This window comes from Pleurodeles waltl, chromosome 7 (genome assembly GCF_031143425.1).
Source record: "Pleurodeles waltl isolate 20211129_DDA chromosome 7, aPleWal1.hap1.20221129, whole genome shotgun sequence".
NCBI classification, from domain to species: Eukaryota; Metazoa; Chordata; class Amphibia; order Caudata; family Salamandridae; genus Pleurodeles; species Pleurodeles waltl.
In genome coordinates this window covers 1,111,959,264-1,111,985,808 of record NC_090446.1, presented here as the reverse complement: position 1 = coordinate 1,111,985,808, position 26,545 = coordinate 1,111,959,264, and the positions used below count along the sequence as shown (strand labels likewise).

Genomic DNA, 26,545 nt, shown 5'->3' with positions numbered 1-26,545 from the left:
TGAAACAATTCTTTGTTGTCTTCAACCTCAAAAGCAATACTCAAGATCTTTTGCAGATCAGCATTTCAATTACATCACTTTTGGTGCATTTTGAGCATAAATCTATGAGAGGCCGTCCATCCCATGAAAGCATCCCCACCAAGTTATCTAGCTCCCCTTAAATCATCAAACAGAGAAAACAATGTTTTACATTTTTTGGGGGGAGACTTTTTGACCTGGACTAACAGGAAATATCTTTTTGGCACTTTTTTTTACAAATGGTGAATGTATTTGTGACCTCCGGTTTTATAAGATTAGTCCCAGGAAATATATGTTTCCATTGCTGAAATCGCTGTGACCCCTGGGTGGAGTTCATCGTGGATCGTGGGGTGTGGGTCCTTCCATAATAATTGGCTGACGCAAGGCATTTGGGTCACAAAAGGGTAACTAGGTGGCACACATGGGTTTAGGTAGAGCGAGGGTTAACCACAGCACCAAGCAGGCCAGTTAATATCTGGGCCCCATGTAATGCTGGATGGGGTTCGTTTTTCTAGTCCCGCTTGTACAGCGTCTGTACCAGGATACTAGTTTCAGGATTTCTCTCTGGATAGCACTGTTCCGTAAAGATACCTCCTGTAGTGTCCCCTATTGCAGCAAGCAGGCTCTTTCTTTAAGGGTCTTCCGAGCTGCAATTCTAGAAGGATGCAGGACTTCATGAGTGTTCCCAGCCTGGATGGGGAGAAGAATGTCAAGGGCAAAAACCACAGAACTCAATAACATTTTCTCTTCCAAACAATTGTGCAGAGCCCTAAGCCAGCCGGTGAGAAATCTCTGGAAAAAAACTTGGAGGTTATGCTAAGTACATTGTTTGACAGGTGCAGATGTGCATCTCAGAACCCATATCTGTTTGGGTGTTCTTTCACATAGGCAGTTTAACCACATCCCTTTTGATGTGAAGATTTGGCAGAAAAGATGGTGGGGATTGGAGATAGGTGTTCCCTTTCTGCAACTGTAAGACCATGGCACAAAACTAGAGGGGTCGTCCCTACCTTACTATTACTCTAAACTATCTGCAACACACTTCAGGAAAAAAATGAAGTGGGTAAGGGGCAAAAAATGGCCTTCACTTCAAAGGGACTTATTTTCCCTATCCTCTAATCATATGAGCCTACCTCACTTCAAAGAGCCTAGGAATGTTCCCTGGTTTTCCACCAATTCACACCTCTATCGAGCAGGGTCATCCTCAACATCTGTTTTGTCAGCCATACACCTATAGGAGTCTTAAAATGGTATTTTGCTTGCCCACATGAATCCCCAAATACATCCTAAATGACCACTGTCACACTTGTACGTGCAAATGTACTTGCGTGATACAAGGCCGAAATGGGTGGAGTGAAGGGCCTTTGGGAAGCAACAAGTGAAACATTTTCAACAGGAAGACCAGCTAACAACTTCTACTGAAGGTAACAAGTAAAAGGCCTACACCTTCTTTTATAATCAAAAACTAAAATATATCTGCTATGATGGGAACTACTGACTTGGGTTCATGCTCCACCAGGACATGCAGGGGGACAGTTCCATCCCAAAAGAGAGTGAGAAGAGGTCAGTGTGTACAGCCAGTAGGCAGATAGTGACAGAACTGACGTTAAATAGACACTCCGCACTTTTGAATGACCGCCTTCAGACTGGCATTCTAAGTACATGTTCTAAATAAGCTTTTTGGTGACAAGCCACTGATCAGTTTGATGGCTAATTTGAAAGAATCAAGAATCAGATGGATACTGCCAAATCTATGAGCACATTATAGCGGAAGACTGCATTTCACGGCAAAAAGCAGGGTCTTTCCCCAGACGTAGTCCTTTCAGAGAATAATTCCATCTGAATTCCAGTTGAAGGTGTATAGCAGGAGAATAGAAACAACAAACAACAAAATGTTTGGTTCAAGAGACTGGGGTACTTGTTATGTGCAACCCGTGCAACATGCACAGTTACTATGCGGGTGAATACATTGTTAGGATATGTTCTTATGTTGTCCCCACTGCTAATGACCTGGAATAACAGAAAGTTTAGTTTCGTTCAATGGGTAACTGGATTTCAGCCACCTCAGAACAATGCTGATCTGGAGCAAGACTTTTTTTTTCCCCCAAAACCTCAATGCAAGCCAGGCACTGCCTTCCACTCCGACTGTGGCAACCACAAATGTCAGGCCACTCTCGATCTATTTCAAGCCTAAGTTGCTCTTTCAGCAAGAAAATCTTCTTTTCAGAAGTACTTGGGTGAAGCTGTACACCTTTCCTTAAATCACAACATACAAGGAGAAACTCATTGCCTAGCTCTCCTCAACAACTGTGTCCTTTTAGGTGCTTGTAAATGTTCAAAGGTGATGCATTTTTCACCTCAGCTGGGGGGTTGGTGTTGGGTTTAAAGTTTTTCTGGCTGCATCCACTGAGCACTGTTTTGCTTGAATGCTGCTGTTGTATGCCTTCCTTCACTCTACTATCCATGCCATACTCTTCCCTGGCATTTCTATCCTCTCTTGTTTCCAGGTGTTGCTTCCTCATCCTTTACTGTCCGATCACAGACTTCCCGGAGGGAGGACCTCTTTTCTACTACTCCCATTACCGGTGTGCTCTGTTCTCTGTGCCTGACTCACATCATGTCTCTTTCTCCTGGGATGACTCTCAGAGTTTGACGAGATATGGAATTGGGCAGCTATACAATGAATTCAGACACAGGTGGTTGCGCTACATCTACTATTCCACCGAAAAGAAGTTCAGTGTTTTATTGGCAGCATCAGATGGTGACTGTCTCAAGGCGGGTTCCTTTAATAGTGTGAGGCGTGGGATGAAAGAAAAGCTGGATTTAATTGAATGAAGATTACTTGTATGTAATCATGCATTATGTAGGTGTTTGCTAATGCTTGCAAGGCTGATCATTATTACCCTCTGCTAACGGTGCTAGCTGTGAATTAGCCAAGATGCAGTTGATGGGAATTGATGCTCTCTAAAATCACTTTCTAGAAAGAACTGTCAAAAAAACATTTAGTTTACAAAATGAGGACTTTCCCTTTTTTATTTACTCACATCTTTAATCTGTCCATTCAAGAGTGGAGAAACAGGGTGAAAATGCACCATTACAAAGTTGGTCACAGCTGCCTGGGATAATATGGTCTGTTTCTAGTTGATACTCATAAGGTAGAGAGGTTTGGAGACTGACGGTCTGCAAGGGAACACTCATGCAGCCCCCTAATTTCCCTACTATCTTTGTGAGTTTTTAAGAGTGTAAAGATTTTGAATTTAGAGGTGGCTTGGGAAAAACCAATGGTGTGCGAAATGATCGGGGCACTCATAGTCAACCCTATTCATTGTGTTTGAGAACAGCCATCTGTCTGCATCGTCATTATGAAAGTTACAGAATGGCCACTCAGCTAGAGTTTGAGTAAGGACCTAGTCAGTGCTCTACAGGAGGAGTTTGTAAGTGTTTCAGAGTGTTCAGGAGACTTGAAAAGACTGCTGTAGATGGGTCCCTTTCCTTCATTTGTTACAAACATTTGATAGTTTGGAGAAGTCACAATAGCATATTTCTAAAGACCGACAATTCTCCCAATACTGATTGTACATAACCATCCAGACCTTGTGGTAGCTGACAAAATATATTTCACTATGTTTTAATGCAGAAAGAGGCAAAAAAGTATGTCAAAAACTAGCATGAACAACAAAAATTAATCTAGGTGACTGGATCTTACTGTAGACAGAACTATAGGCAGTCTAAATTGACTTCTTATCCCTCCTCTCTGTATATTTATCTGACAATTACTGTTTATTTTTCCTTCTTTAAGGAGTTATGGCGGGATCGATATGTCCTCCTGAAGTCATGAAGAAGGCGATATACGATCTCCACATGAAAGAGATTGTGGTAAGTCTGTGCTTTTGATATTTTGTATCAGTATGTGGGCTTCTTACTTTTTTATTGTACTTCTCAGCAGCTCAATTTTGTAGAAATGATCTTCAACATGTTTTCATACTATTTCTATCATGTGGATAATTATTTTATGGAGAACGTCTGTAGTCCAACTAAGCGTGTATAATTCTTTCATGATGATGGAGGTTTCTTAGGTGGTGATTAGCCAGAGTGGCTATGCCTAAGCAGAGAAGTAATCTCCTGGTGGAGTAAAATACTTAGACTTTTCTTTCATGTCATTACTTTACGTATATTCAATTCTAAACCAGAACTGTACCTGCGTGTTCCTAGAATTGACGCATATTACAACATAAACCACAAGTTAAACTGGACACTAAAATAATAGAGACTGTAAAAAAAAAGACTACATTCAAATTCAGAAAAAGTAAAGGAGGGAGGGGAAGCTACAGCACAGTGCTTAACAAGATAGCCCTAAAGAAGTAACCCTGGCGTTGAACTGTCATGTTGGTGGTATCAGAGTGAAAAGAGCACAGAAATTAGTTCATAAGCACAAGGGTGTCGAATTTGATAAAATGTCTACTTGCCCAAGGGACGGAATTATTCAGAAATGTACCCATCTGGTAAAAAGTCACTTTATCCCTTTGGTGTCATGCAGTTAGGTGGCAAATTATGGCAACATTTTCATTATGTCAGAGCGCTGATAATAGGGCCTCTTTGAGAGCTTATTATGCCAAGGGTCAAATTATATCTGGCAAGACTCTCATCTTCCCACTATTACACAAATACACATGTAAGATTGGAAGTAGGTGGGAACTGGTAGTTTGGAATTCCTTGTGACTCTGTGCACACCCACAAATGTACATATTTAAGGGCATCTACCAACTCCTCCACAGTGTCTTCCAACACTGGAAAATGTTTGAAATTTACTCCTGACAAGGGCAAGAATAAAACTTTAGGATGGGGGAAAAATGGGGTGGAGAGGAAGGGAAGGGACAGTGAATTACCATTCACTCAACAGATTATACCATAAGCAAAATTATGTATATTAGTTTATGCAAAAATGGAGTTCTATGTCAGGACCACAGATGAATATTAAGCATTTGGCTTCTTTACTTCCATATTATTATAGTAGTACTATAAGTTCCAATAGACATACTACTACCAGAACAAAAACCCGAGACAACATGAAAGAACTACCACCTCTATGACGCCCATCAACCTGGATACCTTCCTCCATTACCGTAATTTTTTATCTGAGTGGTCCTCTTTTCTTTCTGCTCTGTGGGCAGTTAAATACCTCCCTGGGTCTGGTTGTTATTGCATATTGTTTGTTAACTTGCAGGTTCAGACATGGGGGACTCTGATGAAGAATCTGGTCTCAGTCATCCCTGACAGCCTTCAGTGCCCTTTAGGCATCCAAGGCTAGTGAACCCAGCTGCTAATCCTGCCAAGGGAGCACGAGTTCACCATCTACATTGTAGACTAGGTTTCCCACTGACGATCCTCCAATCATTCTCCAGGGCTTCCCATATTTAGGTAATCTCCAAGGACGTTTGGCTTTGAAGATACACTACTACTCTTGCTCTGTTCGTTTGCACTTGTTCCTTTGTTGGGATTGTTGGCAACCTCCCTGTTGCGTCTTCTGATTTTTTTCCCTTTCCTGCCATTTTGGTATCTGGTACCTCCCCCCTCCGGTGGGTGGTATACCTGTCTCTCCAACTAGCCCCATACAGCCTCTGTTGCTTTGAAAACATTGAGTCTCGCCCTGAGCCATGACACAAAGCTTCTCTGGGAAAAAGAGAGTACCAGATATCCAACTTACAGAGGGGTCGTTCAACTGCCCAAAAGGATTCAGTTTTTAGTTGGACTACTATTGTATAGTTGGGGGAGATGTTAACCTGTGCACTGTTCACAGGTCATGGGTCCACGCTACCTGTAGTATTGCATCCCTGTCCCTAAAGTTCAACAGCCTGGTTACCAAGGCACGTCGTGGGGCCCCAGGAGGAAGAGGCCATCTGGGCACCCTGTGTGCCTTCTCCATCGTAAACCCCTGCAACACTACAAAAGCAAACCACTCCTCCGAATAAAGTTCAGCACTGGGGCCCTCAATCCTCTCTGGAAACCCCCGCAACATGGACATTATTGTGGGAGGATCAACCCCCGAAATTATTCAGTTTATCCGCTAGCATGGCCACCTCTTGCCCCAGAGCTCTCAGGCGGTTACGGTTCTCCATCACTGTTGGGCTGATCTCAGCTACAGTGCTTTCTGCTTCCATTAGTCTATCTGCCAGTTTTTCTGTTGCTCTTTATTCTAGTTCTTTATTAGAGTTTAGCAACTTTGCTGCCAGGCTTCTCCTTTAGCCGCAATGTACTTTCACACTTTTTTTTTTCAGTCCACAGTTTGCATCCTCCATCTTGGAACCATAATTTGAAGGATTTTTAAAAAAAAATGTGCGGCATCATGCATATGTTTGCATGCATGGTAGTGCATGCTTGCACACATGTCATTACGCTTCTTTGGCATTTCTTTTTTTTTTTGTTGCCGATTCTGTGCTGCATTGGTTAATCATGTTTCTTTTCTTTTTTGATGATGCAAAACAGTATCGCCCAAAAATATTGGTAAAGCCAAAAGTCAGAAAAGTAAGACATAGGCCCTCATTCCAACCTCGGCGGTGAAAGCCGCTTACCGCCAGACAGAAGACCGCCACAACACCGCCGCGGTCACGGTAAACCGCCACGGTCATTCTGACCCACAACAGGCAAACCGCCAAAATCCCGACATCCACAAAAGTCCGCCACACCAAAGGGCAGCGATAAACTGACGATGTCCAAACCTCCACCGTCACGCTAACAGAAATACGCCCACACTATCACGACACATGAATCCATGCGGCGGTCTTTCAACCGCGGTATTCTATTGGCGGTACACACCGCCGCACTCGAAATACACATACTCGTACAAAACACTACCACATTGGACAATTCGAAATACACACACCTGATACACATACACACACCACTTCCACACACCCATTACAATATAAAACACACACCCACATCACCCACAAACCCCCACTTCTACAGAATCGGGACCACGCACCGAGAAAAGACATCCGAGCACCCAGACGCCCAATTCACTGTCACCCAGAAATATTAGCACGCACTTCACACAACACAACAATACACATCACCACACTTAGCACCACACAATCCACCCCACACATCACCCACACCACCCCATGGCACCTCAAAGACACCCCAGGTTTTCAGATGATGAACTCAGGGTCATGGTGGAGGAAATCGTACGAGTAGAGCCCCAGCTGTTCGGGACACAGGTGCAGCACACCACCATTGCCAGGAAGATGGAGCTATGGAGCAGAATAGTCGACAGGGTCAACGCTGTGGGACAGCACCCAAGAAATAGGGACGACATCAGGAAGAGGTGGAACGACCTACGGGGGAAGGTGCGTTCCATGGTATCCAGGCACAACATCGCGGTGCAGAAGACTGGCGGCGGACCCCCACCTCCTCCCCCAGAATTTACAACATGGGAGGAGCAGGTCTTGAACATCCTGCATCCTGACGGCCTCGCAGGAGTAGGCGTAGGAATGGACTCTGGTAAGTCCCATCTTCACTACTTCATCCCCCCCACCCCATCTGCATACCAAATCATACCCCCACCCTCACCCCCACCCCCACCACACCTACCCCTTGCAAATGTCTCACCATCACAACCCACCCATCCCAAAACTTAGCCCTGCATGCCACCACAAAGCATGGACACCCATCACCAAAGCATGCCCACTGCACATCTCCATCACCCCCCCAAACCACCGTCACAACAGCCCCCACAAAGGAATGCCAGCACTGGAGTACACGGGCACCCACCCATTGCACGCCATTGGCACACACCGAAGCATTAACCATACTTTTATACCCCTGCAGGACCCGAACGCCAGGTCACCGCGCAGGAGGGTCCACAAATATCCACTCCACCCCCAGAAGAGGCCCACAGTGAGGATAGCAACTCTGTCTCCCTGGATCTAGATGACCAGCCCGGTCCATCAGGGACCTCGGGACAGTCGGTTCCCCTCAGACAGCCACAGCCCACAGCAGACCTTCCCCCCTCTGGGAACACCAGCACAGCACCCACCCAGCGGGCCCATACCTCTGTCCCCAGGACACGTCAATCAGCGGTGTGTCCACCACAACAGGGAACCCAGGCTAACCCACCACCCCAACAACAACAGGGACCTGGGGGCAGTGGTAGTGGGCACACGGTCCAAGGGACAGAGGCCCAGGGAAACAGGGGAACTGGGAGGGCTGCTGTGCGACAGGGGGGGTACAGGCCAAGGGAACCCACTCTCCACGAGGCCCTCTCCAACATCATGAGAGCATACCACCACTCCCAGGAGACGATGGCCATGGTCCTGGCCAGGTTTCAGGAGATCCAGCTTCTGCAGGAGCAACAGTATATGGGGTTCAGGGAGGAACTCAGAAACATCAGTTCCGCCATGGGTACCATCGTAGTGGCCCTGAATCAGCTAGTCACCACATTGAGGGACACTGTTGCACCTCAAAGGGCCCCTGTCACTAGCATGGACCAAGAACTGCCTACCACCTCCGCCGGCGCTAGTGGACAGGAGGCCCCGACACAAGACCAACAGGCCACCAGAACCCCACCCCCTGCAGAAGGAGAACCACCCCGCAAGCGGGCCCTGATATCCAGGAAGAAGACAGAGTAAGATGTCAAGACCCCCGCCAGCAAAGGATACCACCCTGATTGTCATCCCACTGTCCCACATTGTCACCCTGTCCAACTTTAAACTGCCCCTGCTCCACTTTCCACAGGCATTTGGACAATGCACATGTGATTCTGATAGTCTGGACTCTGCCATGGACAATCCTCCACCATCACCCCTCACCCATTTGCAACCACCCATCCAATTTAGAGCACTTGAATAAACCCACTTATTGCACAAAACAATCTGGAGTCTGGCTGTGATTTTAACAAATGTATTATACATGACAGTGCCAAAATGTTCATTCACATTGTGATGCCAACAAACCGCTGTCACACAACTGTAGTCCATGGGGAAACAAAGCAGATGTCACGCAGTGGGACCCACAACTCTGAAAACGGAAGGGAAAGTGACAACACAGTTACCATACACTGGGGGAAAAAGTCAGACAGTAGAGAGGTAGAAGTCTTTAGGTAAATGTAATATGCCGGTGTGTACTCTTACCTGTGTGTCATTGAAAATACTGCTGTATTACTGTGTCCCTGTTCTCTATGTCGTCCTCTTCGCCTTCCTCCTCTTCACTCTCCACAGGCTCCACAGCTGCTACAACACCACCATCTGGACCATCCTCCTGCAGAAAAGGCACCTGGCGTCGCAAAGCCAGGTTGTGAAGCATACAGCAGGTCATGATGATCTGGCACACCTTCTTTGGTGAGTACATTAGGGATCCACCTGTCATATGGAGGCACCTGAACCTGGCCTTCAGGAGGCCAAAGGTTCGCTCAATCACCCTCCTAGTCCGCCCATGGGCCTCATTGTACCGTTCCTCTGCCCTGGTCCTGGGATTCCTCACTGGGGTCAATAGCCAGGACAGGTTGGGGTAACCAGAGTCACCCAATAGCCACACCCGGTGCCTCTGGAGTAGCCCCATCACATACGGGATGCTGCTATTCCGCATGATGTACGCGTCATGCACTGACCCAGGGAACTTGGCATTAACATGGGAGATGTACTGGTCTGCCAAACAGACCATCTGGACATTCATGGAATGATAACTCTTCCTGTTCCTGTACACCTGTTCACTCCTGCTGGGGGGGACCAGAGCAACATGGGTCCCATCAATGGCATCAATGATGTTTGGAATATGTCCAAGGGCATAGAAATCAGCCTTCACTGTAGCCAAATCCCCCACCTCAGGGAAGACGATGTAGCTCCGCATGTGTTTGAGCAGGGCAGACAACACTCTGGACAACACCTTGGAAAACATGGACTGGGACATCCCTGATGACATGGCCACAGTTGTTTGAAATGACCCACTTGCCAAGAAATGGAGTACTGACAGCACCTGCACTAGAGGGGGGATCCCTGTGGGTTGGCGGATGGGTGACATCAGGTCTGGCTCCAACTGGGCACACAGTTCCTGTATAGTGGCTCGATCAAGCCTGTATGTCAGTATGACATGTCGTTCCTCCATTGTCGACAGGTCTACCAGCGGTCTGTACACGGGAAGATTCCTCCATCTCCTCGCATGTCCCAGCGGACGGTGCCTATGAAGGACAACAGTGACCACAGAGTCAAACAACCCACAGGTACGTTCCCACAGCTTGCACATTACAAGATTCCCAGATGCATTGAACAGTTTGTATGAGTGTAGATGCAAGGCCTAGGTATGTGTGACGCAGTATAAATTAAGCCATGTGGGCCCTTGAAATGGCGACAATGGGATGTGAGGTCAATGCGCTGGCGTGGCACACCGTGGCGGTAGGCGGTCGAAGACCGCGGCGCAAAGCCGCATTGGTTAACATTGAACCCTATGGGTTTCATGAGCCAATGACGATGTCCGCCGGCGGTCGCGGAACGTACCGCTGCGGGCGTGACTGCCATTTTCTATCAGCTTAATCACTCGATACCTGATCTTCCACAGGAGAAGACCTATACTGCAAGTGCTGCTGTGACCTCGGTCTGGAAGGGACAATGGCTGCTGCGACTGGGGAAAGGGCCCCTGCCTTCACTTCTGAAGAATTGGACAAACTCGTGGATGGGGTCCTCCCCCAGTATGCGCTACTCTACGGTCCTCCAGACCAACAGGTAAGTACACTGGGAGCATGTTTTGTGGCCAATGCCTGTGATGAGTGGGGTGAATGAAAGATGGTGGGGAGGGGAGCGATTGAGGCATGCATCAAACGACAGATGAGAGCATGTGCCACATGGCAAGGGTGGGGATGGGGGACCACTCACATCGAGCATGCAGAAGGTGATGTTTTGTTTTCTCCCCCTGTACATGTCACATAGGTCAGCGCCCACCAGAAAGTCGTGATTTGGCGTGCCATTGCCAAGGACGTCCGGACCCTGGGGGTCCACAACAGACGTGGCACCCACTGCTGGAAGAGGTAGGAGGACATCTGCCGCTGGAGCAGGAAGACGGCGGAGGCTCAGCTGGGGATGGCCTCCCAACATAGGAGGGGTGCCAGTTGTACTTTGACCCCCCTGATGTCCCGGATCCTGGCGGTGGCCTACCCCGATTTGGATGGGCGCGTGAGGACATCACAGCAGACACAAGGGGGTGAGTACAAACACATTCTGCTGACTTTGCGTGCAGTGGAGGTGTCTGGGTGGGGGAGGAGGGCTGTGGGTATCCCTAGGCCAGGGCGATTTCTGTAGGCTAGGCCCCTCCGTAAGGCATGGCCCTGTGCCCCCGCCCCCCACCTCTGTAGAGTGCCAAGTACAGGTATCCATGGCCCTGTGTCATCTATGTGTGCAGTTGTCGTCCATAGGCTTGTAGGCCATGTCCCACTGATTGAGTAGTGGACCCCAAGTGCGCGGCGTAGTGCAGGGGGCTTCTGTGTCTGTCCTCTCCGCCAACGGTGTCGCCTATGCATGCACTCAACATGTCTTTATTTCTCACCCACCCTACCCCTTTTTTGTGGTCTTCCTGTTCATGTGTGCATTAGCATCATCAGGCGGAGGAGAAGTGGCATCGGAGCACGAGGGAGCTGCATCCCACATGGCCCTGGAGGGCCATGCAACGGACTCTGAGTACACCAGTGGGACGGAGGGCGAGGGGAGCTCCACAGCGGGGACCCGTGCTGATGTCAGTGACAGCGACTCGTCCTCTGAAGGGAGCTCCCTTGTGGTGGCGGCAACATCCGTGCCCCCCGCAACTACAGGTACAGCCGCCACCCAGCGCACCAGCACCGCCCTCCCAGCAGCCCCTCAGCGTTTGCCCCGTGCCCGCTCACCCAGGAAGGTGGGCATCTCCTTCGCCCCAGGCACCTCAGGCCCTGCCCCTGTCACCCCTGCTGCCCTCAGTGAGGAGGTCATTGACCTCCTGAGGACCATCATTGTTGGGCAGTCTACCCTTTTGAATGCCATCTAGGGTGTAGAAAGGGAGGTGCACCGGAGTAATGCATACCTGGAGGGCATTCATTCTGGTCAGGCTGCCCATCAGCGATCGTTCAACGCTCTGACGGCAGCCATTGTCCCTGTCTCTAACCTCCTCCCTCCAACTTCCTCCACCCAGACCCAATCCCCTGTACCTCTGCCTATCCCAGACACACCATCAGACCAGTCTGCACACACCTCAACACCCAAGGGAAGCTCATCCAGACATAAGCACCACACATCACACAAGCATTCACACAAGCAACATCCACATGCAGACATGCCAACAGCCACTGCCTCCTCTGTGTCCCCCTCCTCCTCGTCTCCCTCCTTCCTCCCTGTGACGTCTCCACTCACACCTGCATGCACAACATCTTCAGCCACTACGTCCATCACCAGCACACCCACCAGAACACTCCGCACACGTGCAGTCACCACCCCCACTACCATTTACACGTCCCCTGTGTCCTCTCCCAGTGTGTCTGTCACCCCCTCTTCCAAACCACACAAACGCAGGCAGCCACCCACCCAACAGCCATCCACCTCACGACAGCCTCCAGCCCAAGCACCTGCACCCAAAGACACCAGACCTAAGACTCCTACAACCACCTCCTCTTCCTCCACTCCCATACCCACTACACCTACCCGTCACTCTCTTTCCAAATTGCTTTTCCTTGCCAACCTTAACCTCTTTCCAACAACTCCCCCACCCCGTCCATCTCATAAGACTCCAATCAGCACCTCAGCCACCACCAAACCAGGACCAATAAAGACTATTGTCCAAGGACTGTGGAGTCCACCATCCTCAAGGGCAGCTAGTTCTACTAGGAGCCAAGGCACGGCCAGCCCACCCCCTGAAAAGCACCCAAGGATTGCCAGTGCCCGGTGCGAGAGGCCCAAGACACCAGGGACAAAAATCCCTACCCTGGCTCCGGCTGGAAGTGGGGTGCCACCTGGCACACCGCCAAAGGTGGGAAAGGGCCACAGACGACCAGGGAAGGGTGGGAAGGGCAGCACGCCCGACAAGTCCGGCAGCAGTCCAGCTGGCCAGGAGGGCCCCACCAGCCCCATCCCAGGTGTGCAGGAGGACACCCAGAGGCCCGGTACTGCAGCCCAGGAGGGCCCCGCAAGCCACCAGACAGATGGGCAGGAAGGGCCCGCCAGCCACATGTCAGGTGGCGAGTGACATCCATGCCATGGCCGGATCCGCTGACCTGGACACTCATCTCAAGCACCGCTGCACTGGGCCCTTCATCTCAAGCACCGCTGCACTGTGCCCTTCATCTCAAGCACCGCTGAACAGGGCACCGCCATCTCAAGCACCGCTGAACAGGGCACCGCCATCTCAAGCACCGCTGAACAGGGCACTGCCATCTCAAGCACCGCTGAACAGGGCACCGCCTTCTCAAGCACCGCTCCGCTGGGCCCTTCATCTCAAGCACCGCTGCACTGTGCCCTTCATCTCAAGCACCGCTCCGCTGGGCCCTTCATCTCAAGCACCGCTCCGCTGGGCCCTTCATCTCAAGCACCGCTCCGCTGGGCCCTTCATTTCAAGCACCGCTCCGCTGGGCCCTTCATCTCAAGCACCGCTCCGCTGGGCCATTCATCTCAAGCACTGCTCCGCTGAGCCCTTCATCTCAAGCACCGCTCCGCTGGGCCCTTCATCTCAAGCACCGCTGCACTGTGCCCTTCATCTCATGCACCGCTCCGCTGGGCCCTTCATCTCAAGCACCGCTCCGCTGGGCACCGCCGTCTAAAGCACTGCTCCGCTGGGCCCTTCATCTCAAGCACCGCTGCACTGTGCCCTTCATCTCAAGCACCGCTCCGCTGGGCCCTTCATCTCAAGCACCGCTACGATGGGCCCTTCATCTCAAGCACCGCTCCGCTGGGCCCTTCATCTCAAGCACCGCTCCGCTGGGCCATTCATCTCAAGCACCGCTCCGCTGAGCCCTTCATCTCAAGCACCGCTCCGCTGGGCCCTTCATCTCAAGCACCGCTCCACTGGGCACCGCCGTCTAAAGCAACGCTCCGCTGGGCACCGCTGTCTAAAGCAACGCTGAACTGGGCCTTTCATCTCATGGACCGCTGGCCCATTGGCGGAAGAGGCAGGCCCGCATCTGTGTCGGGCAGGGCTGCACGAAGCACTCTGGGCACTAGTCCCCCTCCAGAACCAGTGGAGTCTGTCATCCACTTGTGAGACTGTGGCTTTGCACTCCCCAGGATGGCACAGTGGGCAAGCCACCCACTTGTGAGACTTGAGACTGTGGCTTTGCACTCCCCAGGATGGCACAGTGGGCAGCCCACCCACTGTAGAGACTTGAGATACTGTGGCTTTGCACTCCCCAGGATGGCACAGTGGGCAGCCCACCCACTGTAGAGACTTGAGAGACTGTGGCTTTGCACTCCCCAGGATGGCACAGTGGGCAGCCCACCCACTGTAGAGACTTGAGAGACTGTGGCTTTGCACTCCCCAGGATGGTACAGTGGGCAGCCCACCCACTGTAGAGACTTGAGAGACTGTGGCTTTGCACTCCCCAGGATGGCACAGTGGGCAGCCCACCCACTGTAGAGACTTGAGAGACTGTGGCTTTGCACTCCCCAGGATGGCACAGTGGGCATGGAGGCCCCTCGTGGATCTGGCGTCGTGGACTCATCTGGCTGAGGTGCCCCCCCTTCCCTTCCCCCTGAGGTGCCTGTAGTTTTCCTATCTGATGCCCCTGCAGTGTTCTCTCCATTGGACTCCGGTATCCTGTGTGGGCTTTGCCCATGTGTTTTGGCCCAGTGGCCCACGAACAATGGCTGATACACATATCGGACAGGACAATTTATATATATATAGTTATAGATGTTTGATACATTTTATCCTCAGCCTTACAATATAATCCAAATTTCATAATCATTTCCTTTTGTATTTGCACTCTTCCGGGAGGTTTGGGGGTGTAACTCTGAGTTGTTGCTATGCATTGATGTGTGTGTTGTAGTGGGTGAGGGTGGGGGTGGGTGTGTCACGTATGTGTGTGCCCGTAATGTTTTCTCCTCCCCCCTCCCCTGTGTCATAGGTGCAGTACTCACCGTTGTCTTCTGCGCCAGCGTTCGTGCTCCTGGTAGAGGAGCAGGAATACAATAGCTGGGAGGATGTGTAGTTCGGGTTCCATGCTGTCCAGATTCCTCGTGGGGTGTATGGAGGTGAGCGTTTTCCGTTCGAAATGGCTGTTTCCGCCGTGTATTTATCGGCGGGGCTACCGCCCCGGAAAAGGTGGCGGATTGGTGGGTTGTGATAGGGTGGGTGGTACATTGTCTCCCGCCTGTCTGTTGGCGGTGACCGCCGCGCTGCTTGTCTGTACCGCCGTGGCGGTCGGAGTGTTAAAGTGGCTGTGATGTTGGCGGTTTCCGCCAGGGTCAGAATTCCATTTTATTTACCGTCAGCCTGTTGGCGGGTTGGCCGCCGCTTTAACACCGACCGCCAGGGTTGGAATGACCACCATAATGTCTGCCTTTGGTAATACTTATTGACTAAGGGAAACATTTACGGCAAACACAGTAGTGATTAACAGGATTTCTTCAGTCTGGTGTCAGTGGGCAGTGTAATGAGCCACACTGGGCCAGCTTACCACCTCACCGAGGTCTGGGTGATTGCGCAAACAGAAGCACTTGTAGACAGGTAGTAGCATTTATGGGATGGACCTCAAATGGTCCAATTCTCTTTTATCTATACCCTGTGTCCATTCCCGGTCAAAGGGTTATGTGTTGCACAGATGTGAGATGAAGGGTCATATTTAGAAGCCGGATGGCCCACTACATCGTATCCAGTGTTAGTCCACATCTAGTCATTTTTTAATTGTCAGTCATGCTACACACAAAGTCACTGGCTTGGTGTTGGATCTGGGGTTACATTGTACTGGCAGTTTTAGGTTGACCCTCCAGCCACCCAGGTCTCAGGTTTGCCATCTCTCAGCTGGTATTAAGATTTGGGAGGTGTTGTACCTTGGTCCCCTCTCTGGCTGCTCAGTTTGGTTATTGTGTTTGTTGGTTAATCCTGGACCTCTCCCCAGGGTTCATAGTTCCAGTCAGTATTTCCATCAGTATTATTCCTCTCACCCCTTTTGGTTGTCCTCACCTCACCTTTTTCAACCATGAGACATTTTGAGCTACTGTCTCAGTGCCTCGCCAGGCAAATACTAGATTATTGTTTACTGCAGTCACAGTCGTCTCTCGTAGAGAGTGCTGAATTTTCACCCTGAGTGCTAGTCTCAGAATAGCACCTTGTCTCCTGGTGCCAGGTTAGGGATGAGGGCCATGTGGTGTTGGCTTGCGTTGTTGTTTTTTTTTTTTTCTTCAACTCTGCATCCCTGCACGGTCATGCGCAGGCACTTCCTGTCATGGACTGGTGGGTATTGTGTCTGTCCGCATCCTTTTAGCATCAGTTCTCATGAAGAAAATTTAATTGTGCTTATATGCTCACAAAAACCTAGGTAAACTGGCTTCCAGGTCTGATTCTTCAACCACTGCCACGTGCAGCAGTGTCTTACTTAAAGTACGCATGGCCTGTGCAGTGTTATCTTGCTTTGTTATACCGTAAGGACTTCCATAAGCTCCTTGAATTCGGCTTATAGGAATGGTGGTCCATGGTCCATTCTTATTTCTTCCGGGATGCTGAACAACGCAAATATCTTCTGTAGGAGAGGACTGTCTTTGGATAACATGGTTGATTTGATCCGATGTACTGCTGGGTTCTTGGAATACTCCTCGACCATCACCATTGTCAGGTGTCCATCTGGAAAGCTGCCTGAGTCGTGGCTGACTTTGATCCTTGGTGTCTTGCATTGTTCCACCATGGCTATTGGTGCCAGGGCTTTGGTTCCACTTGTTAGTTGGCATGTAGGGCAGTCTTTTACTGTGGTATTGCATCCTCTGAACTGTGTACTAACCCAGTTACTCTTTTGCACAGTGTTGCTGGCATGACAATGTGGAGCCCTTGTAGTAGTAGCCCAACCAGGATTACACTGATCTCATTCCAAACTCTCCACACGTGGGTTAGCTGTTTTTTTTCAGGAGTTATCCACTATCTTGCATCCTTAAAGAATGCCTTCCACCTCCCCTCTTGAAGGATGGCAATGACTTTCTGTAGCACTTTGTCCTTGAGTGCAGCTTGGCTGATCTCTTGCTCAGTCAACTCCTTTGGGCATGCAGTTTGGCTCAGCCTATGCACATAGTCTTTGTGCATCAAGTTTGCATTGGCTCACTTCAATTTCTAGGCTGCTGGATGCAGAGACATAAAATCTGCAGAATTCTTTGCCCAGGGCCTGTAGTTGTATCACTCATTGTTTGATGAGGGGGTGGGTGAGGAGCAGTCCCTCCAAACAGGGAGACAGTGGGTTGATGAGCAATAATTACTTTGAACTCACGTCCACCCACGTAAAGATGAAATTGTCTGGAACCCCATTAGATCACTGGGTCTTACCTCTCAATCTGGGAGTATTGGGTCTCTTCGGCATTTAGCGCCCAGCTGACAAACACAATGGGGCCATTTGCCTGGCTCTCTTTCCTGTGTCAGCACTGCTCCGAGACCCACGGGGATAGCATCCACGACCAGTTGCATTGTTTTTTTTTTTGGGTCAAAATATGCCATTGAGGCATCATCAAGCAGGGCTTGTTTTATGTTTTCAAATGCTATGGTTTCCTTCTGGCTCCAGTCCAACTTCACATCTGCCTTTTTTTTGTGCTCAGAGCCGTTCCAACTGCGTTGCAAGACTTTGACTGAAACAGCCACAGTATATGGCCATTCCCAGACAGCTGCACTACTCTGTGGCGTTTCGAGGAGCCTGCCCTTGTTGGATCGCATCTGACTTGCTCGGATCCCACTTTTGTCCATCCTTTGTGGATATGCGGCCAAAGAACTCAATCTGTGACACAACAATTGAGCAAAGTCATTGTAACGCAGCCTGCAACTGGGAGTTATGTTGTTCAAGGGTTGCTGAATATTTAAGAATATTGTTACTGATATTGTTGACTCTTTGCAGGACAGAGAGTGGTTCTCAAATGATATTTCAAAACATGTCTGCCGCGGAGCATATTAGAAAGTTTAGCCGCTTGTAGTGTTGTAGGCCTGGATGTATCAAGAAGGTTGTGATATTCCAGCTTTCCTGGTCAAAGAGTAGCTGATAGTATCCTAGTTAAGATCCAATTGGGAGAACCATTTTACTCCATTTAGGTCTGCAATGATGTTGTCCATGGAATGGGTAATGTGCCTCTCCCTTTTAATTGTTCTGTTAGGGAGACACATGTCAATGCAGAGCCTTATTGTTCCTGGTTGTTTGGTCTTCTGTGTGATGACAATGAAGGACACAGGTTTTCATTAAGGTCCTTTTCAGATAAATGTAGACTAATGCTCATTGGCAAGATTCAGCAATGCAGGATGACAGAGCAGCCTCAGGCATCACATCTAGTGCCGGTGAGAACCATCAACATATTTATTGTTACCGTAGTGAAAAGACTATGTAGTGAGACATCGTTACTGTTTGCTTTTGTGACATACATGCCATATCCACACCCTATACAGCGAAGCATGTCACTCATGTAGGCAAGCACTTCAGCATCCCACATAAGAGTATTAAGCACTATATAAATGCTTCAATACAGTACAAGATATGCAAGTTGGACAAGAGTATAGAGATGCTCTGACAATTCCAGGGCAGGTTTCATGCCAAGACAGTCATCAGGAAAGAGATGAAAGGGTGGTTTTACCTAAAATACCCTCCTCACTCTAAACATAAGACTGCAGCCTCCCTTATTCCCACCATCTACCAAGTGGCAGTGCCATAGGAAGGACCTAATTGGATTTCTATAGGGACCTTGTCTCCTTTGCTCTCAATTCACTGTCTAGGTACCCGCCCTCATGCATCCTGATACACATCCACTGTCTTGGAAAACATCACCCCTAAATTGTGCACAGGAGCATGCCTGGAATGTCCAAAAGGGAACCTGCAGACATTCATCCCTCTGCTTCGCTTATAGATACAATGCATATACTGCAATAGCCACATAGACAAACACCCACAACATACACTTTGATGAGATTAGGTGACAAAACTGGGTGTAAAGCTGGCCACGCATTGGTGAGACACTCTCAGCCAGTGCCAAATAATTAATTTCTAATGAGTGAGGAACAAAACATTTAATTTTCAGAATAGTGAGGGAGTATCTTTAAATGAGACCTTTCTTTTTTCTGCACCAACTCCCCTTGTGCAGTGTACAGACCTATACCAAGGTTGGGATACTTCAGGCTATGTTTAAAACGGCTGTCCTAGGCTTTGCACACAACTGCGCAAGGCTCTTGATGTGTACACTCAGAATCACATGTTTAAGCTGTCTGTCATGTGTATGGAATACTATCTATCGTTGTTTCTTTCTCCAGCTTTTATTCTTTGATTGCTTGCTATGTCAGAAAGCCTTCTTCGAATATACTCATAAAATCCTGCATGAAAAAAAGACCTTGATATACCTTGTTTCTTCAGAGTGACCCTCTTCTTACTTTATATCCTCTGCAAGCCTGCTATTTCTGAGTATGCCCTCCTCTGCCTCATGCTTGCCTCCCTCAGTACTTATTGTGGTTCTGCAATTGGCTGAGTTAATTTCATAAATCATAATCCCTCTTCTTTAAAACACTATCCCTGTAATCTAACATTGCCTAGTCTCTGACTGCCTATGTATCCATTCATCCATTCACCTGAAACCCCATAGCCCCCACTATTGATCACATGTAACTGGTACTAATATTTTACAAAGTAACTGGAGTAAATGCATGCAATTGTTCTTGAGTGCACATGTCTAATCATAATAACCAACAATAACTACTAGATTAACCACTAACCTTGGGTTTCGGAGTAGCGTGCTACTCGCCGCAAAGCTCTAGGGTAGTAAGTGCTATATAAATACAATTACAATTCCAATATATGGCAACATTTCAAAAGAGGAAAAATGGAGAAAGTAGAAAAAAGTCAAGGGAATTTATTTTCCCAACTTACTAAAGTCAGGAAAGAAGGAAAGAAAGCAGAAAAGAAGGAATGAAGGAAAAATAAATCAAGAAAGGAGGAATGAAAGAAAGAAAGAAACAAAGAAAGCAAGACAGAAGGAATGAAAGAATAAAAAATGAAAGAAGACATGGTAGAAGAAAGAAAATCAAGAAAAGTAAAAAAATGAAATAATGAAAGAAAAAGAGGGAAGCATGAAAGAAGGAAAAAGAAATTAAAAATGAATGATAGTATGAAGAAAAAAGAAAAAGAATGAAAGGAAAGAAAGAATGAAAGTAAAAGGGAAGCAAAGGAAAGATGAATTAAAGAAAGGAAGCAAGAATGAAGGAAAGAGAAAGAAAAGAAAGAACGTAATTAAAAAAGAGCTGCAAACACGATAAAGGCTGGTTTTCTTCCTGGGCAAAGTGTATTAAAAACATTGGTAAAGTTGAGTCCTCAATAGATGTATTCTGAAACATTGTCCATCTATGAACTCACATGTATGATATTGATGATTTAGATAACTCCATACAAATAAATGGAAATGAATGCTGTGCCGTGTTATGCTGTGAAATACCGGCAGTCAAACAGAAAAAATGACACTCCAAAAGGAATTTGCAACAGCATTGGCAGGAGACAGGATCTGATAAAAGGTGGAATGTGACCTGTGCTCACATTTGGTGTAGCGTCCTGTCACATCAGACTTTAAATACAAAGGCACCATCAAAGTAATGTATTTAAACAAATTGGCACAGAAGGGAACTAGCCTGTGTGTGTATGTGCTCCTGGTGAAAGAGCAAAGTGCGGTCACTCAAAGTGAAGTTATCTGGTGGCAGAAGTGGGCCAACACCTTGCCTCATGCTGTATGCTGTATTAGGCAGAAGCAAAATGTGAATGACACACCAACAGACCAATGGATGAAGAAAACTGATATATTATATACATAATTTTTTTTTAAATCTAAAGGTCTTGGCTAACACCAGACCTAAAAATAGAGTTGCCTGAATCTGATCTTTTGGCATGGATGCTGTCTGAAAGATGCACACTCTTGTTTTTGTTTATTTTTGTGCAGGCATTATATCGTGCATTGAGGTTGAGCATGGCTGTAGCGTGAAAGACACTCATATTCTTTTATGTTGTTTGTGGTTAGTATGTGTCACAGACCCCGTGCCAGAGTTTGGATGTGCATACGTTAGTTGCCAAGAGTGTTGCTATTGGGGGGTGGGTAAAAGACACGCTTGTTGTCAAAGTAAACTCAGTAGTTTGAAAGATACCCGTACTAGCTGTGCTTAAAAAAATTCTGAGTATTCAAAGAAGGGCTAGCTTTAGAACTGGTGGCGCCCGGTACAACAGTTTTCTTGTGGTACATTGTAGTTAAGAAGCAGATGACTAAGGAGGGTATATCATGTACTACATCCCTTTCAAGATTTTCACCTCAAGGACAGTGGCTACAGTAATGCCCATAATGAGGATGTGCAGAGCTCCTTCGTGGCCATTACTCAGGGGATGTAAGTCCTGTAAATGGTCCTTTGGGCCATTATCTCTTTAGAGGGTAGACACAGCATCCGTGGAAGAGCAGTGTGACACAGCAGATAGTCCTATGGAGTTGACCAGTGACGACAAGCTCTGATGTCTTTTTCTCTCCTTGGTCTTCTGTGGCTGCATTCAGTCTCCTACCTCTTCCACATCCCAGTCACAACTCCTCTATCTTTCCTCCAGGCCCTTCTTCAGACTTTGACAGATCCTTTGCTGGTGCTGATAAGTTGACATTCTGGAAGAGGAGGTGACCCAATTATATGTACCCTCCCTTCAAAAGTTCAACTTTTGGTTGACCTTAAAGGCTGCCCTCTTTCCTTTCCATGGCCGCCAGGTTTCTCCTCTCTGGTGCTGCCCTCACTCTCCTGCAGCCACCCTTTGCCTTGCCTCTTGTTTCCTTCTGCTGCTTGCTAATAGAGGCCCAGGCCCCTCCTCCACCGCTGCTATTGGTTCCTCGAGACGACACTGTTTCCCCTCTGTATTCCATGACTGCCCTGTTTTCTTTTCTTGTTTAGGTACAAGTCTACCAGACAGCGCAGCTGGTCTGGTATCCTGAAGACATTTTGGGGACATTCTGAAAGCTTCTTAGAGAATGCATTCCACTGATTGCTTACCATTGGCTTTGTGGCTTGTAGCTCACATTTGCTTGCTTTCTGTTTGCTGGCTTTATTTGTTTTAGGCTGTCCAGCTTGAGCTAGCCCATCTCACAGAGCATACCCTATTTACTGTATCCTTCCATAAACTCAGTGTCTGAAGATAGGCCTTTACATTTTGTTCTTATCCTGTCACATTTGCTGTGAATTCAAAGACAGAGATCAAATGTCAGGCTCGGTCTTTCGAGGGAGCTGGGGTTTACTTTTCTTTCTCTGATTTCAAAGTTAGAGGATTTTTGTAAACATTCTGCTGGGTACCCAAGTGAGATCAAAGGCTGCAGAATGAAAGATTTTCTAGCACACAACAGAACTAAAATGTCTGTGAATGAGCTGTGCAAATATTTCAGAATATATCAGAATTAGGAAAGCACAAATGCAGCATTTCTATGTCATTCTGAAATGTGAAGGAAATAAATATTGGAATGTGATCAAAACAAATCAATAGACTTAGAGATGTCATTTCCACACATTATTGCTCATGTGCTGTATAGTTTTATCATTAAAACTGTATGTGTAATTGTAGTGGCCATTTCAATTGAAAATGTGGTGTCTGTAATGGCAGTGCGCTATCACACCATGCATACTCCACTCATTGCAACTCCGCTCTATGCCACTCTGCCATGCTAGGCCACTCCAATCTACAACACTATGCCACACCACTCTGTGACACTTTACTCCATTCTACGATATGCCATTTCACTCTGGCACTTGACACCACTCCGTAACACTCTACACCCCTTCACTCTATAACACTCTACTCCATTCTGTGTTCTTCCACTCTAAGACCCTCCACTCTGCGATCCTCCATGACACTGTGACACTCTACTTCACTGTGACAGTCTACTCTAAGACACTCCACAACACTCTACTCTGACACTTGATGAAACTCCATGACACTTTATGCCACTCCAATCTGTGACCCTCTGTGACACTTAACTCCACTCTATGCCGCTCCACTCTGACACTTTACTCCATGAAACTTTTCTCTACTCTACACCATTCCACTCTGTTGTACTCCACTCTACTGTACAGCACTCCACTCTAGGACACTTTACTCCACACTGTGCTATGCCACTCTATAGCCCTCCTCTCTACGTCACCCCACTATGACACTCTACACCACTCTACTCCATTCTCTGACACTCCACTGTATGCCACTCCACTTTATAACACTTTGCTCCACTCCACCCTACAACACTCTGCACCATTCTGCATCACTCCATGACACTCTATGACCCTCCATTACACTCTACATCCCTCAGTGACACACTAAGGTTCTCTACTTTGACACTCCACTGTGTGCCAGGCTTCTCCACTGTGACACTCTACTTCACTCTGTGACCCTTTACTCCACTCTGCAGCACTTTACTCCACTCAATGATACTTTACTCCCTTCCACAACACTCCACTCTACAACACACTGATCTACCCTATGCCACAAGACTCTGTGACCTCTACTCCACATTGTGCCACTCTACATCACTCCACTCTACACCACACCACTCCACTCCACTCTAATCCACAGCACTTCATTCTGTTGCACTCTACAACATTCTATGCCACTCGACTCTATGCTGCTCTGCTCCACTCTTTACCACTCCACTGTAGGCACTTCACTTGCCACTCTTCTCTACACCATAATCTTTTAGCCATGCTGAACAGCAGCTAAACTGCTGTACAACATGGCTAAAACACTTTGGCAAAGCCAGTAGCACTTGCATAGGTGTGGCCCATTGAATTTGCCAATGCTTGTTATGACTGTGCTCAGTCATCATTGGCTGCTTTTAACCTCTTTTTCCATCATTACCCATCGCTATTCCCAGCCGATCTAGACGTGATGCATACTCTGAGTCAGTGCATGTCTGCTTTGATATAATGGATTTATTATACACAGCGATTTACATAAGAAAATAGATACTTTATTGCTCCAGAGAAGGAAGAAATGAAGTCTTGACCGCTTCAAAAGAATTAATACCAAGTGTAAGGAATAAATATATCTGTAGACATCTGATAAATACAGCGACTTTGCGAGCGAATGTGTTGCGGAATCTCGGTAGTAACTTCTGACTGTCTGCTCGTTGTGAAGCGCATGGAGATGTGAAATGAGGTGGAGAAGTTCAGTATATGTGTTTATACATTGTAGGAACAAAGTGGAATACCATAGGAAAGATGTATGAAGGAAGATAAAAAGAGATGCAAAGGGAGATCTGAGGCCTCGTTGAATTGATGACACACTCAGACCAGCAGCACAAGTTTCATATTAATTAAATGTGTTGACTCTTCCCCAAGGGCCAAACTCACAGCTGCAAGACAGAGGCATGCTGGGTAGTTAAGGTCAGGTCAGAAGTGCTGCTTGTGATCAGATGAGTATCTTAGGTCCTGATTTAGATATTGGCACACAGGTTACTCTGTCACAACGGTGATAGATATCCCGTTCACCGAAATCTAAATCCCATGATGTCCTATGGGATTTAGATTTTGGAGGACAGGACATCTGTCACCATTGTGAAGGAGTAACTTGACCACCGATATCTAAATCAGGCCCTTAGTGTCTTCTGCCTCTGTAAATCGGTGCGTTAGTACTTTTAGCTATGTTACAGATAGTAGCATTATGTTTTTTGTTGGGTTGACAGTCAGTAGTACAATGTCTTTAGTTAGTGCAACAGTCGGGAAAAAGCTGTTTAAACTCCATGCTTAATCAGCCATTTCGTATTTTCTGCGTCTGTATCAGTTGGTGGGGTAGTGTCTTTAATCTACAACTAGTTAGATAGTAGCTTAAGTTTCGTTTGAAGTTGATAGGATTCTTTATTCATTGTAACATTGTGCAGGTTGCTGTCTTTAGCTTCTGTCATTGTCTGTTGCATGATTGTGTTTTATGTCCATCTAACAGTTCATGGATGATGTTTTCAATTTGTGGAACAGTCTTTAGGATACTATATTCAGGTAATGCAACACAGTAGGATCTAATTATTTGTTCCCTCTGTATTACTTTCAGCAGAATAGCTTTCAGTCCATATACACTGTTCATGTACACTGCACAAGATTGTGCCTCTGGAACCTCTCAGTTTGCAGGATTGCATCTCTAATCCTAGTTGCATCCAGTCAGATAGTGTTTTAAGGGACTGTAACAATGGATGCAGTTGCGTCTCCAGTCTTTGCTAAGCTCTTCAACTCCTGCAACCCATTTGGAGATGTCGCCTTCAGTTCTCCAGTTCATGTAATGGTCAATGAGGTGATTTGTAATCCTAGTAAGATGTTTTTTTGCATGAGCTCTGGAGCTGCAGGAGTCAAGTTTGACCATTGGCTACAGGTTTTGGTGAATTCACCTACAATTTTTGAAGTTTTCATAAAATCCTCTATCGAGGTGTGGTTTATTTGTAACAGTTTATTTCAGTCTTACAGGTAAGCAGGTCTGCAGAAATGTGAGCGATGAATGGACAAGTCAGAGATTTTCTTGCAGGGGTGAGAAACTTGCAGACGGGCTTGGAAGATGTCAGTAGTTTGCTGAAAGATGTGGACATTCACCTGGAGCTGTCGCCGTAACGCAACCTGGGAATAATAAAACAGACATGAGTTTATGATTTGTTGTAAATGAAAGAGCCTGTAGCCAAGGGATGTGGGGGGAGGCAAGAAGGGTGGGGCTGAGCGGAGCCCAGCCAGCCCATATTCTTGTTTGCCCCCGCTAAATTAGTAGCCTGAAGTTTGACAATACCAATTTCTTTGCAATTTATTTTAGTGCGAGTAGCTAGCTCTTTCTGTTTCTGTGCAGGCCCCTCTTTGAGGCTGGGCGATGTGATGTTTGCAGGGTGAGGGCCACCGGTTAGTCTAGGCACCATGCCCAGGCCCTCTTTCCTGCTAGTGTACAAAACAAAAGTAAGAGAGGCAGTGTGAGGTCAATGTGAGAGCCAGGTCTAGGAGAAGTGGTACAGGCCTCATTACTCCACTTCGTGATGACAGGAAAGTCATCCCTCACCACGGCCACTGCTGCTTGACAACCGCATAAATCTGCACCAGTAAATGGACAACCATCAAGCAGAGGTGGTGGCTGCAGTGCACGGTATGGTGCTAGTACATTGAGTGCGCCAATGGCAGTGGGAACACTACAGGTGAGTTAGTCTACTGCAGGTCTTTGGCAGCTGAATTTTCTATTTATTTATTTTTCACTATGATTTTGGATGATGTTTGTATGCAGGGGCGTAGCTTGGTCAGGAAGTTTGGGAGGGCGTGAGATTCCCTTTTCTCAATAATCATGCTGGCATATAATGTTAAAATACATTATACGATTAGCAGGGTGCATGAGAGAGCCCTGAGGGGCAGTGGAATG

General features: G+C 47.5%; 2 protein-coding genes across 2 annotated transcripts in view; one reads left to right on the top strand and one right to left on the bottom strand.

Annotated features, from left to right (window-relative positions):
- ACSF2 (acyl-CoA synthetase family member 2) overlaps positions 1-26,545 on the top strand; it is a 599,164-nt gene that overhangs the window by 369,131 nt on the left and 203,488 nt on the right. The window contains exon 10 of the mRNA XM_069200070.1: positions 3,818-3,894. Coding sequence (XP_069056171.1) covers positions 3,818-3,894 — 77 coding nt within the window. The remainder of the gene's footprint in view (positions 1-3,817; positions 3,895-26,545) is intronic.
- The window catches only part of CHAD (chondroadherin), a 57,066-nt gene continuing 54,603 nt past the window's right edge, over positions 24,083-26,545 (bottom strand). The window contains exon 4 of the mRNA XM_069200072.1: positions 24,083-25,770. The gene's annotated coding sequence lies outside the window, so the exon portion shown is untranslated. The remainder of the gene's footprint in view (positions 25,771-26,545) is intronic.